Source organism: Polypterus senegalus, chromosome 5, assembly GCF_016835505.1.
Source record: "Polypterus senegalus isolate Bchr_013 chromosome 5, ASM1683550v1, whole genome shotgun sequence".
NCBI classification, from domain to species: domain Eukaryota; kingdom Metazoa; phylum Chordata; class Cladistia; order Polypteriformes; family Polypteridae; genus Polypterus; species Polypterus senegalus.
In genome coordinates, this window is record NC_053158.1 from 147,561,707 (window position 1) to 147,579,133 (window position 17,427).

The 17,427-nt window shown below is 40.8% G+C and overlaps 1 protein-coding gene across 2 annotated transcripts in view; it reads right to left on the bottom strand.

Moving 5' to 3' along the window:
- Nucleotides 1-17,427, bottom strand: part of LOC120529572 (FYVE and coiled-coil domain-containing protein 1-like) — a 238,352-nt gene that overhangs the window by 95,272 nt on the left and 125,653 nt on the right. For both annotated transcript variants that reach the window (XM_039753478.1, XM_039753479.1), the window contains 3 exons: nt 16,368-16,517; nt 15,358-15,575; nt 8,823-8,976 (listed from right to left, as the gene is read on the bottom strand). In XM_039753478.1, the coding sequence (XP_039609412.1) occupies nt 8,823-8,976; nt 15,358-15,575; nt 16,368-16,517 (522 nt within the window). The remainder of the gene's footprint in view (nt 1-8,822; nt 8,977-15,357; nt 15,576-16,367; nt 16,518-17,427) is intronic.

A 17,427-nucleotide genomic window follows, 5' to 3' on the forward strand; every position in this document is an offset into this window, starting at 1 on the left:
AAAGCTACACCCAAGCTACGATCAGCAAGCCCCATTTCAAGATACGGCCTTTCAGAGACAGACCTGGATCAGATGGGCGAAAGCACAGACTCTTCGGGACAACGGTCCGCTACATCGTCGCCAGCTGAGAGCGAAAAAGGGAGCGAAGGTGCGATCGTGAGTGCAGATTTGGATAGCTCACTGATCAGAGAAGATGACCTGAAACTGGAAAGGGCCTTGAAGTCCGCAGCTTCAATTATGCAATTACGCGAGCCGGAAGCAGCAGGGACACCGGCTACAGCAAAGTCTGCTGCTTCATCTACGGTACAAGAAAGCACAATTGAACTGTCTGAACTGAAGGTGTTGCTCGCTGAGCTCACGCAAGATATAAAGAAAAGCGAGAAGGCTAATGAGAAAGCAAGGGCAAAGGCAAGCGAAAAAATGAGACAAGATGTGAGAAAGGAGTCGAAACAGGCAAATGAATGGCTGTGACAGGAATTCCAACAGGCAAATGAAAGGCTGCGTCAAGAGGTGCAACTTGAGCTTCAGCAGGTGCTGGGTAAAATTGAAGAGCGCATTCAGGAAAACTCAGTTAAACTGAGCACGCTTACTGATCAATTGGAGGATCTCAAGGAGACATTCACGAATCGGATTTAAATGGCCGAAAATGTAGCTGCCAGTGCGAGGAAAAGCAGTAAATGTCAGCTCCGAATGCAAAAAACTCGGAGAAAAACTCGGAGACAGACTGGCTGCTTTGGAAGATGGGATTAGAAGGTATAATGTCAGAATTGAAGGTCTGCCTGAGAATCAAGAAAGTTCAAACCCTGTGAAATTCGCAGCTGAACTTTTTTCTAAAATAATCGGGGACGACTTTAAAGCAGAATCTGAGATAGCAGCGGCTTTCCGCGTACGCGGATCAAACACCGTTAGACCCAGACCAAGATCTTTTATAGTTCGTTTTGAACAATTATCATTTAAGCTAGAGGTGATGGCACTCCTCAGAAACAAGGCAGATATTATATATGAAAATAACCACATTCGCATCTTCCCTGACATCTCTCCAGCAACAGCTACTAAACACACAGCCTTCTACAACATTAAACAGCGGTTACGGCAAGCCAGTGTCTAATACAGCCTCGTGTATCCGGCAAAACTGAAAGTGGAATGGCAGGGTCAATTCTATGTCTTCGCTAGCAAGGAAGAAGCAGAAAAGGAATTAAGAAAGCTGATCCCGGGACTATTCTGATACATAATAGTGAGTCATGGCGGTTAATGATAAAGCAAGGATTAATAATCTTTTTTCTGATCTATTCATTTTAAAATACGGGTTTTTATCAGCATATATTCTCATTATTACTTAGTATTACTAGGGCGATATCTGTTTATGTTTTATTGTGCTTAATTATTCTTTTTTCTCTTTTTATTTTTTTTCTTTTTCTTTTCTAATTATTTCATCTCTACCCTAAACAAGACTGTTCAATATCATACCCTTGGTTTATTGTTATTACTGCATTAAGACTTGTTATGCTTATTCTGGACACATTTTTAACACCATCCCCCGGGTTTATTATCTGGGTGTATCATCTTAATGCACTAAAATTGCTGAAGACTATATATATATATTTTTAAGTGCAAAACTCCCTTTTTTTTTTAAGAGAGATCTCTATCTTTTAATCCTAAAGCGCTGCTGCATTGGGGCTTGTTTTGCTTTGGAAGTGCTCTGTCTCTGGGTATGTCAGAGGACTGGGACTGTGTGAAGTGGGTTTTAGCCTCACTTGGGGGGGCAAAAAGGAAGGGTGGGGTTTAAGGGGGGGAGAGAAAAAGAGCAGGCCTGATCTATACCTAATCTATCCTCTCAATCTTTATAATTATAATAAGACTATAAAATTGCATCAAAAACTCAGAATCAGTGTCTCTATGATGGTACAGTTAACTTCGTAAGCTGGAATGTTAAAGGCCTGAATTACGAATTAAAGAGAAAGAAAGTACTCTCTCTCCTAACAGGTCTAAATGCTAAAATAGTATTTTTACAGGAAACCACTTAATAAGCAAGGATCAGTTCCAGCTGCAAAAAGACTGGACTGGCCAAATGTTCCATTCTAGTTTTACGAAGAAAACTAGAGGTATGGGAATTCTCATACATAGAACTGTACCATTTGTAGCATCAGATGTAGTACTGGATCCTGAAGGGAGATATGTAATTGTCATGGGAGACTTATCTAACTGTAAAATGATTTTGATAAATGTTTATGCACCTAATGTTGATGATAAGGAATTTATACAAAATTTATTTGCATCCATTCCCAATCTGAACACTCATAAAGTTATAATGGCTGGGGACTTTAATTGTGTTCTAAATCCACTTTTAGATAGGACTTCCTCCACAGGGGGAACGGCATCTAATACCGCAAAGATAATTACAAAGTTTATAACTGATCACAACTTATCAGACCCCTGGAGGTTTTTAAACCCAAATTCAAGAACATATTCTTTCTACTCACCAGTACATCATTGGTACTCAAGGATCGATTACTTCTTTATAGACAATGACTTCTTGCCTAAGATTAAATCCTGCAAATACGATGCTATTGTTATTTCTGACCATGCACCTATCATCTTGGAGCTAAAATTACTAAGCCCCATACACTCACCCCGCAGATGGCGCCTCAACCTGCTTCTATTAGCTGACGAGAATTGTACTGAATTTATATCCAAACAAATCAAATTCTTTCTAGAGACAAATACAGTGGTGTGAAAAACTATTTGCTCCCTTCCTGATTTCTTATTCTTTTGCATGTTTGTCACACAAAATGTTTCTGATCATCAAACACATTTAACCATTAGTCAAATATAACACAAGTAAACACAAAATGCAGTTTTTAAATGATGGTTTTTATTATTTAGGGAGAATAAAAATCCAAACCTACATGGCCCTGTGTGAAAAAGTAATTGCCCCTTGTTAAAAAATAACCTAACTGTGGTGTATCATACCTGAGTTCAAAGAACCACAGTGAGAGCCATTATCCACAAATGGCAAAAACATGGAACAGTGGTGAACCTTCCCAGGAGTGGCCGGCCGACCAAAATTACCCCAAGACCGCAGAGACGACTCATCCGAGAGGTCACAAAAGTCCCCAGGACAACGTCTAAAGAACTGCAGGCCTCACTTGCCTCAATTATGGTCAGTGTTCACGACTCCACCATAAGAAAGAGACTGGGCAAAAACGGCCTGCATGGCAGATTTCCAAGACGCAAACCACTGTTAAGCAAAAAGAACATTAGGGCTCATCTCAATTTTGCTAAGAAACATCTCAATGATTGCCAAGACTTTTGGGAAATTACCTTGTGGACTGATGAGACAAAAGTTAAACTTTTTGGAAGGCAAATGTCCTGTTACATCTGGCGTAAAAGGAACACAGCATTTCAGAAAAAGAACATCATACCAACAGTAAAATATGGTGGTGGTAGTGTGATGGTCTGGGGTTGTTTTGCTGCTTCAGGACCTGGAAGGCTTGCTGTGATAGATGGAACCATGAATTCTACTGTGTCTACCAAAAAATCCTGAAGGAGAATGTCCGGCCATCTGTTCGTCAACTCAAGCTGAAGCGATCTTGGGTGCTGCAACAGGACAATGACTCAAAACACACCAGCAAATCCACCTCTGAATGGCTGAAGAAAAACAAAATGAAGACTTTGGAGTGACCTAGTCAAAGTCCTGACCTGAATCCAATTGAGATGCTATGGCATGACCTTAAAAAGGCGGTTCATGCTAGAAAACCCTCAAATAAAGCTGAATTACAACAATTCTGCAAAGATGAGTGGGCCAAAATTCCTCCAGAGCGCTGTAAAGACTCACTGCAAGTTATCAAACGCTTGATTGCAGTTATTGCTGCTAAGGGTGGCCCAACCAGTTATTAGGTTCAGGGGGCAATTACTTTTTCACACAGGACCATGTAGGTTTGGATTTTTTTTTCTCCCTAAATAATAAAAACCATCATTTAAAAACTGCATTTTGTGTTTACTTGTGTTATATTTGACTAATGGTTAAATGTGTTTGATGATCAGAAACATTTTGTGTGACAAACATGCAAAAGAATAAGAAATCAGGAAGGGGGCAAATAGTTTTTCACACCACTGTATATGACGTGATGATGGTGATGAATAAGCTGTGCAGTAAAAATGATGACGATGAAGGTGATGATGACCTTTACTGCGCAGCCGATGACTGTATTTTACGTCTCTTCAGACGGCGGTGCAATTTCCTGGGGCACCTCTTCCACGGTTTCCGAAGGTGTATCCGTAGTAGTAGTAGGAACTGGCTCTTTTTTGTGAGGGTGCAAAAACATTGTGATCGGCAGCTGCTGCCGCTGCTTCTTTTTCCGTTCGAAGAGCAGCTTGTAGGCGGTCATGACGTCAGTGACCTTGTTGCAAAATTGGACCGATCGAACCATATCATCGTCCCATTCCTGTGACCACTCTTGCAGATCCTTAGCCAGTCTGCAGCCACAGCCGCGAACGTTCTCCCTTTTTTCAATATATCCAGAAGTTTCACCTTCTCAGCGATTGTCATCATTCTTCGTTGGCGTTTAGGCTCAGCACCAGCCTTGGAAGAAGGAGCATGTTTGGGAGCCATTGCAGGGGGTGAAAATTGAAGCGAAGTTAAACACAAAGAAACCACAAAAAAATCACACACAGTACAGTGTAAAGTAAACCGCTCGGCGAGAGAGCTTGAAGCGAAATGGCCGCGACAGAGAGACAAGGGGAGGTGCTGTGGGATCTGGGCATCAGTCAAAGCACCAATCACGGGCCCGATTAGAAAGCGGGAAGCTGTGATTTATCGTCTCCCTCCCATGTACCAATCACAGCCCATGTTACAATGCACTTAATCACTGAACTTGTTTTGTTGTTCTTAGACTAGGAAATACTACTACTATATTTAAAAACCCGCGAAGTCGTGAATCCGCGAAAAGTGAACCGTGAAGTAGCAAGGGATTACTGTATATAAATTAAGCAAGAACACACTGAAGTGCTGTGCAAAATAAATTCAGGCTAAGCAAGGGCTATCCCAGTAGGAAAGGAGTAGCTATTTAGAACATGGGAATGAGAAGGGAAGGAGCTTAGCAAGGTCTAAAATAGATACAAAGAGTATAGGAGTATGGATTAAGCTACTATTAAAATACATGGTTGGATGGGTAACTGATGATACCTGGGAATATGTTGTGATCATTGATTTCATGAAAATATAAGTGCAGTGTTATGTACACGACTGCAGAGTTTGATTTGCGAGTTCCCTGTTTGACATCATGCATTCATGTATATGCTATCAATTATCAAAGCGTCCCAAAGCACCCCAACAGGAGAAGGGTGAAGTAGGTCTGGCTCTGGCTGTCAGCGAGCACCTTGGGACCCAAGAACCGTCAGAGACGTAGTGCTAGAAGCAGTAGAAATATGTCTTCAGATATACTCTTAAGGTAACATTTCAGAGAGAGACATGAGTTTCAGGACAACAGGAGATAGACAAGATTAATAACTGGAAAACAAAAGAAAAAGTCAGCCCATTAAAACTGCTGAAGAGGTCATTAGTTTTTGTTCAAGCTATGAAGTCATAGCACGAAGTCCTTGACCTAGATGAGTGGTATTACATTGTCCCATTTAGAGCAAGGGGCAGGGAAGCGAACTTATTAAAAACCTAGAAAAGTACTGTAAGTACTAACTGGGGATTGAGGTTGTGGGAACCTCATGTTAGATCTATGGTTTAGGCCCCATAGCCAAAGTTGAGGTCTAAACGTTTTTTCAGACCATGAAGTTACTCTACCATAAGAAGAAGAGTTTGGAGTGCAGTCTTAGATGAAGTAGAAAGGCAGGCCAGTGTCATAAGAAACAGGCTTAAATAAGTACTATATAATAAAGGAAAATATTATTACAGGTGTGGTAAGATGCCACAGTGAGCTCTTCTTGTTGCAATATGTTAGCTTGCATTCTCTGACAGTGGTTCCACAAAATTTGTTAATTTTCATAAAGTTGACATGCTACTAAAAGAGCTAAAAAGAACTTTCTGTCCCCCTATAAATATTAAATAAGTTTTTCTTCATGGTTCTAGTCTTGGACCATTTTTTATGTAAATGTTACCCACAAATCACATTATCCTGGACAATTATATTATGTTCTACTGCAAGCTCAAAATGTACTGTACATCTCTCTGTAGACAGAAAGCGACTGATGACTGAAGACAAAAACAGACTAAATCATTTTAAAACTGGAAGTGCACTTTTTTCTACAGCTTAGTAATGATAAGGCAAACGTTTTGTTTACTTAAATGCAAAAAAAATTTGTCTTACCAGTAACATCTGGCTTTAATCTAAAATGTCAAAAGCAGCTTTCACTCATTTCATGCCATGCTAGCCGTCTCCTGTAGATTTCTTAACCTCCATGCAAGCAATCAATGTTTATTTTATACAGCACTGTTTCAAAAAACAAACCCATCGCAAGGAACGTTATCTCAAAATACAAACATTTTTCATCATACAAAAGATAGATCATTGAACAATTTCTGCATAGAGCATCTCATATTGTCCATTGCTAACATGATAAGAGACAGAGAGTAACACTGTGCCTCTTGAGGCATTATGTAATTAATCGATTCATAAAGGGTGATTCTTTAATTGCCATTTCTGTATTTAAACACAAAAGGGATGCCTGTGGGTTTTTGAAGCAAGGGTTCTTTGTGGCTTTCGGCTCTTTTTCACCATGGACTATGGTGAAATAAAAGTATTATTCTAGGTACCTTTGAGCAAGTTGTTCAAAGCTGATCCTCCAGCTAGGACACTGGATATCTCTGGGCCCACGGTTCTTGAGGCTGATCCTCCAATTAGCTGTGAACCACCCAGTCTCACTGAGATTGCACAGGTGGTGAACCAGCTGAGGGGGGGAAGGCCTGCAGGGATCTGTGGTATCCGGGGTGACCTTCTCCAAGCTGGTGGTAAGGCTGTCCTCCTGGCATTGCAAGCAATCTTTGCTTCCATTTGGGAGACTGCCATCATCCCAAACTGACTGAAAAACGGGACTTGTTGTCCTTATCTGGAAAGGGATGGGTGATCGACTGGATTGCAGCAACTTCAGGGGGATAACACTGCTCTCAGTGCCGGGTAAGGTCCTTGCTAGGGTCGTCCTCAATAGGATCCGTGATCACTTGCTCTCCTACCAGTGACCAGAACAGTCTGGTTTTTATGCCTAAGAAGTCTACCATCGACCGCATCCTGGCACTGAGGGTTCTCATAGAGCACAAATGCAAATATCGTCAGAGTTTCTTTGCAGCCTTTGTCGATTTTCGCAAAGCATTCGACTCAGTTGATCTAGCTGCCCTGTGGGACATCCTGAGGGCTTGCGGGATCCCCTCGAGTTTGCTGGATATAATGGCCGGTCTGTACACTGGTACTGTGAGTGCTGTGCAGAGTGGAGGCAGGACCTCTGTGTTTTTCCCAGTTGATTCTGGGGTTAATCATGGGTGTGTTCTTCCTCCGACTCTTTTCAATGCTTGTATGAACTGGGTGTTGGACAAGGTCATGGGGTTCAGCGGCTGTGGGGCACCTGTTGGTGAAGAAAGATTCGCGGATCTTGACTTTGCTGACAATGCTGTGATCTTCTCGGAGTCAATGGAAGCTCTGATCAGGGCGCTCGAGAGACTCAGTGTCTGGGCTTGCGAGTGTACTGGGTAAAAACCAAGATCCAGGTCTTTAATGACCTCTTGGGCACGGCCATCAGAAGTGTGTCTGTTTGCGGAGAGAGTGTCAACCTTGTTGAGAGGTTTACTTACCTTGGCAGTGACATTCATGTCTCTGGTGACTCTTCCTGTGAAGTCAGTAGACAGATTGGGAGAGCATGGGGGGTCATGAGGTCGCTGGAAAGGGGTGTGTGGCGCTCCCGATATCTATGCAAAAGGAAGAAGGTCCAAGTCCTTAGAGTCCTGGTGCTTCCTGTCTTGCTATACGGTTGTGAGACCTGGACACTATCCAGTGACCTGAGACAAAGACTGGACAACTTTAGTACTGTGTCTCTCCGGAAAATCCTTGGGTACCGTTGGTTTGACTTCGTGTCGAATGAGCGGATGCTCATGGAGTCCCGAATGAGGCACATTACCTGTATTGTGAGGGAGCGTCAGTTACGGCACAACAGCCATGTGGCGCAATTCCCCGAGGGTGATCCGGTCAATAAGATCCTCATTGTTAGGGACCCAAGTGGCTGGACCAGGCCAAGGGGTCGCCCACGTAACACCTGCGGCAGATGGAGGGTCATTTCCGGAGGGTAGGACTGGACCGTGTGTCTGCCCGGGGAGTTGCCAACCGGCAACCTGAGTTGTTTCGCCATGTAGTGGGTGCGGCAATGCACTGTACCAGTGCATGCTCACCAACTTGACTTAACTAGGTACCCGAGTGAAATCCTTTTTGTTTTCTTAAGGAGTTTTGTTTTTTGAAAACTATTGCTTGATATTTGTTTGCTATTCATGTCCATTGTTACTCAGGAGTAACTGAAAAAAACATTCAAGCAGCACATAAGTGACAGTGATATACTACTTCAGGGTATTGCTATTTTATCTAAATTGTAGAAAACCAACAGCTATCCATGTAGTATATGTGTGTTCTCTCTGTATTTCTGTTGGCTTCCTTTCTCCTCTAATCTAGTAAAAGGCTGGTATCTCCAAACTGCCCTATAAGAAGGTGTTTGTGATTGCATGGGCATGCACCTTGCAATGGAGTGGCATTTCAAGTGTATGTAACCCTTAACAAGACATGTGGAATAAAAAATACAATAATATATATTATTTTAAACATTTTCAATGTACTCACAGTTCATTTGATGACTGTGGAAAGAGATCTGCCTCGTCATTCAGTATGTCATCTGAAGCTGGTGACACAGAATCACTCTGAATTATGCTGACCTCTTCCTCTGTGATAATATCAAATGTTGCATCATCTGGTCTTGAATCATCCCTGTCTATAACTGCAAAAATGCATAAGTTAAAAGTAACAACCACACAAATGTCTATCAATAACAAAAGAGCTAACAAAAAGCTACTATATGTAAAAAATCAACATATCCAATATCAATGCATTATCTTTTTTCAAAATTTTTAAAAGAATCAAGACGTTCTCAAGATATAGGAGCAGACAGCAGTACGTATGTATAGCATCTGGCATTTTAATAACCAATTAAAAAAGAAAATAGCAATGCCTCCAAACAACATTATCTGATACTTATTGTTTTCCATTATTCAGTTCTTGGATAATATATACTGTCAGCTGAGTGATTTACAATAGGTTTATTTCTGGCTCAGAGAAGGTAAAATATCCCTCCTTAAAGTGAGAGAGATAACTTCAAAGGAAAGCCAGCCCCATTAACTGACTTGAGTAATACTGTTTCTCAACTGGGTGTGTTTGTATGCTCAAGGCCAGTGAAGGAAGATTTTATGTTTTTATGAATTTTATGATTTTATGCTATGTGTCCCACAGCTTGTGCGTAAGGGGCAATGGTCAGTTCATAGTGAGTTAAGAATTTGTAGAAGGAAGGCACTGGAATCCTACTGTCTTTTGATAAGAGAACACACAACTGGAAAACTTTAAAAGAATATCACTGCTGAGAGGTGTAGGGACACAAGAAGATGACACAAGGTTCTATGAACTGGTGAAAAGCATCAAAATATGAAATAAATTAGAATATTAAGCCTGTTATGCACCTTATTGCAGAGAGCAGAATTACTGTATAAGTGAAATTTATCATAAAAAATTTGCACTAACTATAGAGAATTTAACTATAGTGCACTGTAAAAAATCAATTGAACTCAGTGTCTACAGACTTCAGAAGAGAGTGCCACTCTCAGTCTTTATGAGGTGAAAGAGATGATCTCAGCAGTGGTTCAAACAGTGGCAGTGTTCGTCGTAAGCTTTAATTTTCTGGTTCTAGATTGTTTTGTTTTTATATTAGATTGTGATTTTAGACTTGTTTGCCATAGATTACTTTTTTAGGACAATCTTTTAACAGTAGAATCAGTGAAGCCTATGAAGAAACTAATAATGCCGGGCAACCTTAAATTTCTTTGCACCTCCTCATCAGTGTTTTTTGTTTTGCAAATGTGTTGATCAGCACCGGCAGCAGGCAGCCTGCTATCCCAATCCCAACCAAAGCAATTTCTTCCAGTTCCATTTCTTCAATTCTCTTTATCTAAGTGTGAGGTGCCTTTAATTGTATAGGGTAAATGATATGTCGTTATTTGGAAAACATACATTTCAAGTGTGTTCCGAGTCTACAATGATCTGTGTAAATGTAGGATGTTAGAAAATGCGAGGCAAGAAATGTTGAACACATAACTAGAACAGAAACTATTTTCATGTTCTACTTGTCAAAATGCTGACTTGAAGTGTACAGTGATCCCTTGCTATATCGCGCTTCGACTTTCATGGCTTCACTCCATCGCATATTTTAAATGTAAGCATGTCTAAATATATATCACGGATTTTTCGCTAGTTCGCGGATTTCTGCAGACAATGGGTCTTTTAATCTATGGTACACGCTTCCTCAGTTTGTTTGCCCAGTTGATTTCATACAAGGGACGGTATTGGCGGATGGCTGAGAAGCTAGCCAATCAGAGCACGTATTACATATTAAATAAAACTCCTCAATGATATACGATATGCTTCCTGCGCGCTGCTTCGCACATTTCAAAGCTCTAACAGCCCGTATTCATTTTTGATTGTTTGCTTTTCTCTGCCTCTGTCTCTGACATTCTCTGCTCCTGACGAGGGAGTGTGAGCAGAGGGACTGTTTCCACAGAGGCTGTTTGCTTAGAAGATATGGACGCTCCTCTAAAAAATGCTGAAAAGACTACCTTCACATTGATCCCTTCATTGCGGCGGCTTTATCGCGGTGCTTCGTTTACTTAAAACCCCAACGGCCCTATTGATTTTTTGTTTACTTTTCTCTCTCTCTGATATTCTCTGCTCCTGATGGCACTCCTTTGAAGAGGAAGATATGTTTGCATTCTTTTAATTGTGAGAAAGAACTGTCATCTCTGTCTTGTCATGGAGCACAGTTTAAACTTTTGACTAAAGGGTGTTATTTCATGTCTAGAGGGCTCTAATAATGTTAAAAAACGTATTTAGAAAGTCATAAACAGGTTTCCTATGCTCCAACTGCGAAAATATTTATAAATAAAGATTTATAAGTAAAGAATCCTACTTCGTGAAAATTCATTCATCTGTCTGGAGTGGATTAACCCCGATAAACAAGGGTTTACTGTATAACTGGGCGGAGAATATTTATAAACAGTGTGGGAGAGTTTCTAAGGGCTTAAAATATATAAAAATAACCATACAAACATATGGTTTCTACTTTGCAGATTTTCACCTATCGCGGGGGGTTCTGGAATGCAACCCCCGCGATCGAGGAGGGATTACTGTATAAGGTGTGAAGACTGAAGTCCAGATATGAAATAAACACTTCCACAAAAGACACAGATATAACAAAACAAGTGCACTTATTTTTCTAGAATTTAACCAAAGTAAAAGAAATTGGGATAGGGTACGACACATACACATGCAAATATGTCTGCTTGGCTGGTGCAGAGGTAAGAACTGCTGTGTCCAAATCAAGAGGTTGCGGGTTTGATCGGGGATCCTTCATGCATTAAGTGTTTGAGTAGTGAGCGGCTATTATTATTACTATTATAGACTAAAAACATACATTTGATTTATTTGATTCTGTAACTGCTGATGTAAATTTATGGTACTTGTAAAAGTCAGTGTCTTGTTTTATTATTCACTTTTATTCTCTCAGTCACGTTCAAGCTCCCCCCGATCTGACACTGTTAGTTTTCAAATAAAGATGTGCTATAACAGTGGTGAACTCAGATGCGGATGAGGGTTCTGCATCGGAGAAAGAGAACAGAAGCCCTCCCTGCAAGAAATGTCCAGACACACATAAAAACAACGCAGCTGCACCAGTTGTAAAGGCAAAAGATGGCACTGTTTGGATGCAGCAAGAAGTTTGGCATCATCCTGCCAGTGAATCTGCCACACACATGTCCTTCAATGAAACAGCAGGGCCTACACAGCTCGCAAAGTACATGTGCAATGCAATCCCAGTTGTCCCACGGGAGAAAGACTTTCCAAGACTAAGGTCATACAGCTTATGGAGCCATTTCTGGACAAAGGCAGAACCTTAACAACAGACAAGTTCTTCACGTTGTAGTATGATCAGATGCTGATGAAGAGGGGTGAAGAAATTTAAGGGGGCCCTACTCGCACCATTTCTCATCTCATAAGTACTCGTGTGGTGTACTTTATTCACCATTGTTATATGCACGCTGTGAGGTTTTAATATAAAATATTGCAGTAATTTTAAAATGTACATGCTTTAATGTAATTTAATACCATATTAGGGAATTCTAGGATTATTTGAAAATAAACCCAATCCACTTCTCCAGTGCACATTCATCACCAGTCACGCTTTCATATACTGCAGGATTTGCACATGTATCACATTCATTTCAGTTGTTGAATGTTCTTGGCAGACAAAGTCATTGTAAGAAGAACATCTCATCATTGTCATACATACGTAAGTACCCGGATGGTGTACCAAATGCACCCTATGGAACTTGTAACTGTGCATTCACCCATGAAATCGACGGGGGGCACACTGGAGGGAAACCATTGTAACACTGAACTTGTAGTGAATCAAGCTGAGGATAGATGGTGGATGGTTAGGAAACAATTCAAAACATAATACAATGAGCTAAAGAGGATTTTTGTTCGGTCATGGCTCTATCACAATACAGTAAATGTTCAGTTTAAGTTATAATTTAAAAAGTAACAAATGTATTGAGTAGAGATTTAGTAACGTGCATTATTCAGTTATGACTCAGGCGCCGCCGAGAGTGGCAGCCTTTCCAGCAGCTCGGTGTACGACTTTATCTTTCTTCCTTTTTCTCTATTTCAGTGATCACTCCTACCACTTTCTTTTATGTGGATTCATTCCCTGGACACTTTTAACTACTTGGACATGGATTTTTACACTCTGAGACTCGTCTATGCAGGTAGTCAACTTCAAGCGCTGAGAACAAATGCCTGTGCCGGTGTGGTTCCCTATTTACCTGACGAGTTAATAAAGGCGGTATCGTGGCAGCAGAGCCGGAGCTAAGCTAAAGGCGAAGCAGCTTGTGAGAAAGCACAAAACAAAAACACAAAAAGCTCAAAACACAAGTCTTCGTGCCTTCTGTGATCCTGGGAAATGTGAACTCACTGCCAAATAAGATCGACGAACTGGCCGCACTTGTGAAAAATGTCAGGACCTACAGAGAATACAGTTTGATGTGTTTTTGTGAAACGTGGCAAACAACTACCATCCAGATGCTAACGTGGAGCTACCCAGGTTTAGAACAGTTAGAGCGGACAGAGACACAAATACCTGCGAGAAGTGGAAAGGAGGAGGACTCGCTTTCTATGTGAATCCAAGGTAGTGCAACTCTGGTCATGTAAACATCAAAATCTCCACTTGCTGCAGGGACATCGAACTGTTGGCTGTAAGTCTGCATCCCTATTACTTGCCCAGACAGTTTGGACACATCATTGTTGTTATTGTTTACATCCCTCCTCGGGCGGACATGGAGTTAGCGGTTGACATCATCCATTGCACTGTTACTACAAACGCAGCACCCCGAGGCACTTGTGGTAATCGCTGGAGATTTTAACCATGTGACACTGGACAAAACATTACCTGCCTTCTCCCAGTATGTGGATTGTAACACCTAGGGAAAGAGGACTATTGACCTACTGTATGCAAACGTTAAAGACGCATACAGCGCCACCCCGCTGCCTGCACTTGGGAAAGCAGATCATAACCTGGTTCTGCTTCAGCCTCACTACAAACCAAGAGTGAGGGAGCTACCTACAACCACACAATCATTCAGGAAATGGTCCCCTGAGGCAGAGCAGGCTCTGAGAGACTGCTTTGGAACTACGGACTGGGATATGCTGCCAGGATCATATAGTGAGAACATTGAGGAGGTTGTTGTCTGCACTGCTGACTACATCTACATATGTTACACTGATCCCTCTCCCACTTGGACTGAGGCAGGGGTGCTGTAAGAATTTCTGGACTTCTCTAACGCCTTCAACACCATCCAACCTCTGCTCCTTAGGGACAAGCTGACAGAGATGGGAGTAGATTCATACCTGGTGGCATGGATCGTGGACTATCTTATAGACAGACCTCAGTATGTGCGTCTCAGGAACTGCACGTCTGACATTGTGGTCAGCAACACAGGAGCGCCGCAGGGGACTGTACTTTCTCCGGTCCTGTTCAGACTATATATCGGACTACTAATACAACTCAGAGTCCTGCCACATGCAAAAGTTCACTGACGACACTGCTATCATGAGCTGCATCAGGAGTGGACAGGAGGAGGAGTATAGGAACCTAATCAAGGACTTTGTTAAATGGTGCAACTCAAACCACTTACAACTGAACACCAGCAAAACCATGGAACTGGTGGTGGATTTTAGGAGACCCAGGCCCCTCATGGACCCCGTGATTATCAGAGGTGACTGTGTGCAGAGGGTGCAGACCTATAAATACCTGGGAGTGCAGCTGCTTGAGAAATTGGACTGGACTGACAATACTAATGCTCTGTGCAAGAGAAGACAGAGCAACTATACTTCCTTAGAAAACTGGCATCCTTCAACATCTGCAATAAGATGCTGCAGATGTTCTATCAGACAGTTGTGGCGAGTGCCCTCTTCTACGCAGTGGTGTGCTGGGGAGGCAGCATAAAGAAGAAGGACGCCTAACGTCTTGACAAACTGCTGAGGAAGGCAGGCTCTATTGTAGGCATGGAGCTGGACAGTTTGACATCCGTGGCAGAGCAACAGGTGCTGAGCAGGCTCCTGTCAATCATAGAGAATCCACTGCATCCACTAAACAGTATCATCTCCAGACAGAGGAGCAGCTTCAGCGACAGACTGCTGTTACTGCCCTGCTCCACTGACAGACTGAGGAGATCGTTCCTCCCCCACAATATGTGACTCTTCAATTCCACCTGGGGGAGTAAACGTTAACATTATACAAAGTTATTGTCTGTTTTACCTGCATTTTTATCACTCTTTAATTTTATATTTTTTTTTTTATCAGTATGCTTCTGCTGGAGTATGTAAATTTCCCCGAGTGAGTGAGTGAGTGAGTGTGTATGTATGTATGTATGTATGTATGTATGTATGTATCTATCTATCTATGTATCTATGTATCTATCTATCTATGTATCTATGTATCTATCTATCTATGTATCTATCTATAGACTATAAACTGGAAAATAAACCCTTTTTTGGTTATTACCTGTAACACTTGGGCTGTGTTGAACTACAATACGATCTTCAAGTAAGGACGATCCAGCAAGGCTATCAAGCTGATTTTCTACTTCAGAGCTGTTAAGCCTTTCAACAACAGCACTGTGCTGAATGTAGCACTCTCTGCAACAGCGCTCCTTCTTTCCACTGTGTTTGGTCATGACAAAATTGTTGCTGCAGTAATAACAAAATATTCGGCCACAAAGCCTAGTGAAGAAAATAAACCAAGAAGCATTGTTTCAATTAACAACAGAATTAGACAATGAAAACAACTTAAAATATTAGGCAGTATTACCAAAATGAGTTACAATTGTTAAGGCCTATATAATCAGCTGGCTGCAACTATGTATGCTTATGAAAGACAGCAAGTAATGACTATACAGGTGTTCTATCAAATATTCTAAAAATCAATCAAGTAACAGATTTTTTTAAAATGAGACAAACTGTGTTTTTTTAAAGTTGAATGAAAAATTCAGTCCAATTTCTATTGGATTTTTTTACATCAAGTTGCATAATTAAACCTACAAAGCCTTCCTGACCTAAATGAATATTTGTTTTTGCATGGAAATTCAGTGTTGTTAATTTATACTTTGGATTTCTGGGAAGACAAATAAGAAAATTACAAAAAAAGACAAATTTATTTTTGGGTAGACTGATATGTCGTAAACCAAAATGGCTTTTTCTTTCTTCAGTACCTCTAAAATATTTTGCAACCTGTGTTAACTACGTTCACTGACTGACCACTAAGCAACTGATGTCTTACCATAAAGTGATTTCTTAATCAAACTATTTTGCAAGTTAAAACATGTGAGATGGCAGTGATCATATGCTAAACCACAAATTCTAACAAAACCATCCGCAATTTTTACAATTTTTAACATGACTTTTTGAGTACCACGTGATATAGAAATAAAAATAAAGTGAACACCTCTTTATAGGGTATATAATAAAAATACCTTGAAAATCTTACGTAAATTACTTTTGCATATTTCTACAAACCTGCAATGGTGTCTTCGCAGCAACCAAGTAAACTGACTCTGACAATCCAGACAATAATTAACCTCTCTATCTATAAGCCAACGCTCTTCAGCTCGAATCTTCTGTTCATATTCCAGGGCATCTGATTTCTGCCACAGGGCATCCTTTTCTCTGGTAAGAATAGTACAATAAAATCAATTACAGAGAAAATATTGTTTTTATTGTTTCTGAGAGCACAATGAAGAAATGATGCTCCACAAAAGTAAGTTGGATTGTGAGGAGTATTACTTGGTAACCATTCTTTGTTACAAATTCTCCAGATGGGGAAAACAGGATAAATTGTATCTGGCCTTAGAGGAAGAAGAATAGATTCAAACCTAGGAAATATATTCATTGAAAGACAATGAAATATAGGCAAACAGAGTAAAATAAAAAACTCTGAAGCAGACAGGGGCAAATAAGTAGGTGAAGTGCCTGGAGTGATGGGGTGCTAGAGTCATTTATTTTAATATATACAGGAAGAAATAAATATAAGCAAACAAATTCTGCCTCTAAGTCTGTGAAGAGAACATTTGTGATTGGACAGAGTGTGGTCATAATGACATCTAAGAGGCATGTTCAGTCAACTTTTGATTCAAATTAATGGTGAAGGTTTCTGTTAATCTGGTAGGTTAGCTGCATAGATTGTCTTACTTCACCACCATCTCTGTGTGCCATTGATTCTTTCAACAAAGGAAAAGATCATTTATTTTTCATTGCCTAGTGAAAATGAATAGTATAAGAAGCATACTGGAAATGACACAATCCTAACAGTAAATGTCAGATAAAGTCTATATGAATTTTCTTAGAAGACTATGGCATTCCTTAGGCAACATATAAAGTGATTAACTGAAGAAACAGAGGTTGGGAGCATGCATTAATACAGTATGTTGCTGTACCCATCACACAACAAACCACCTTAGGATCCCAAATTAAGACCAGAGCACAGCTGTGCAATGGGTGACACCTCAGCATCACACTAGCTCGAATTGAATGGAACAGTGTGAGGTTTTTTTTTTTTTACAGTGGCTGGAGAAGTTCT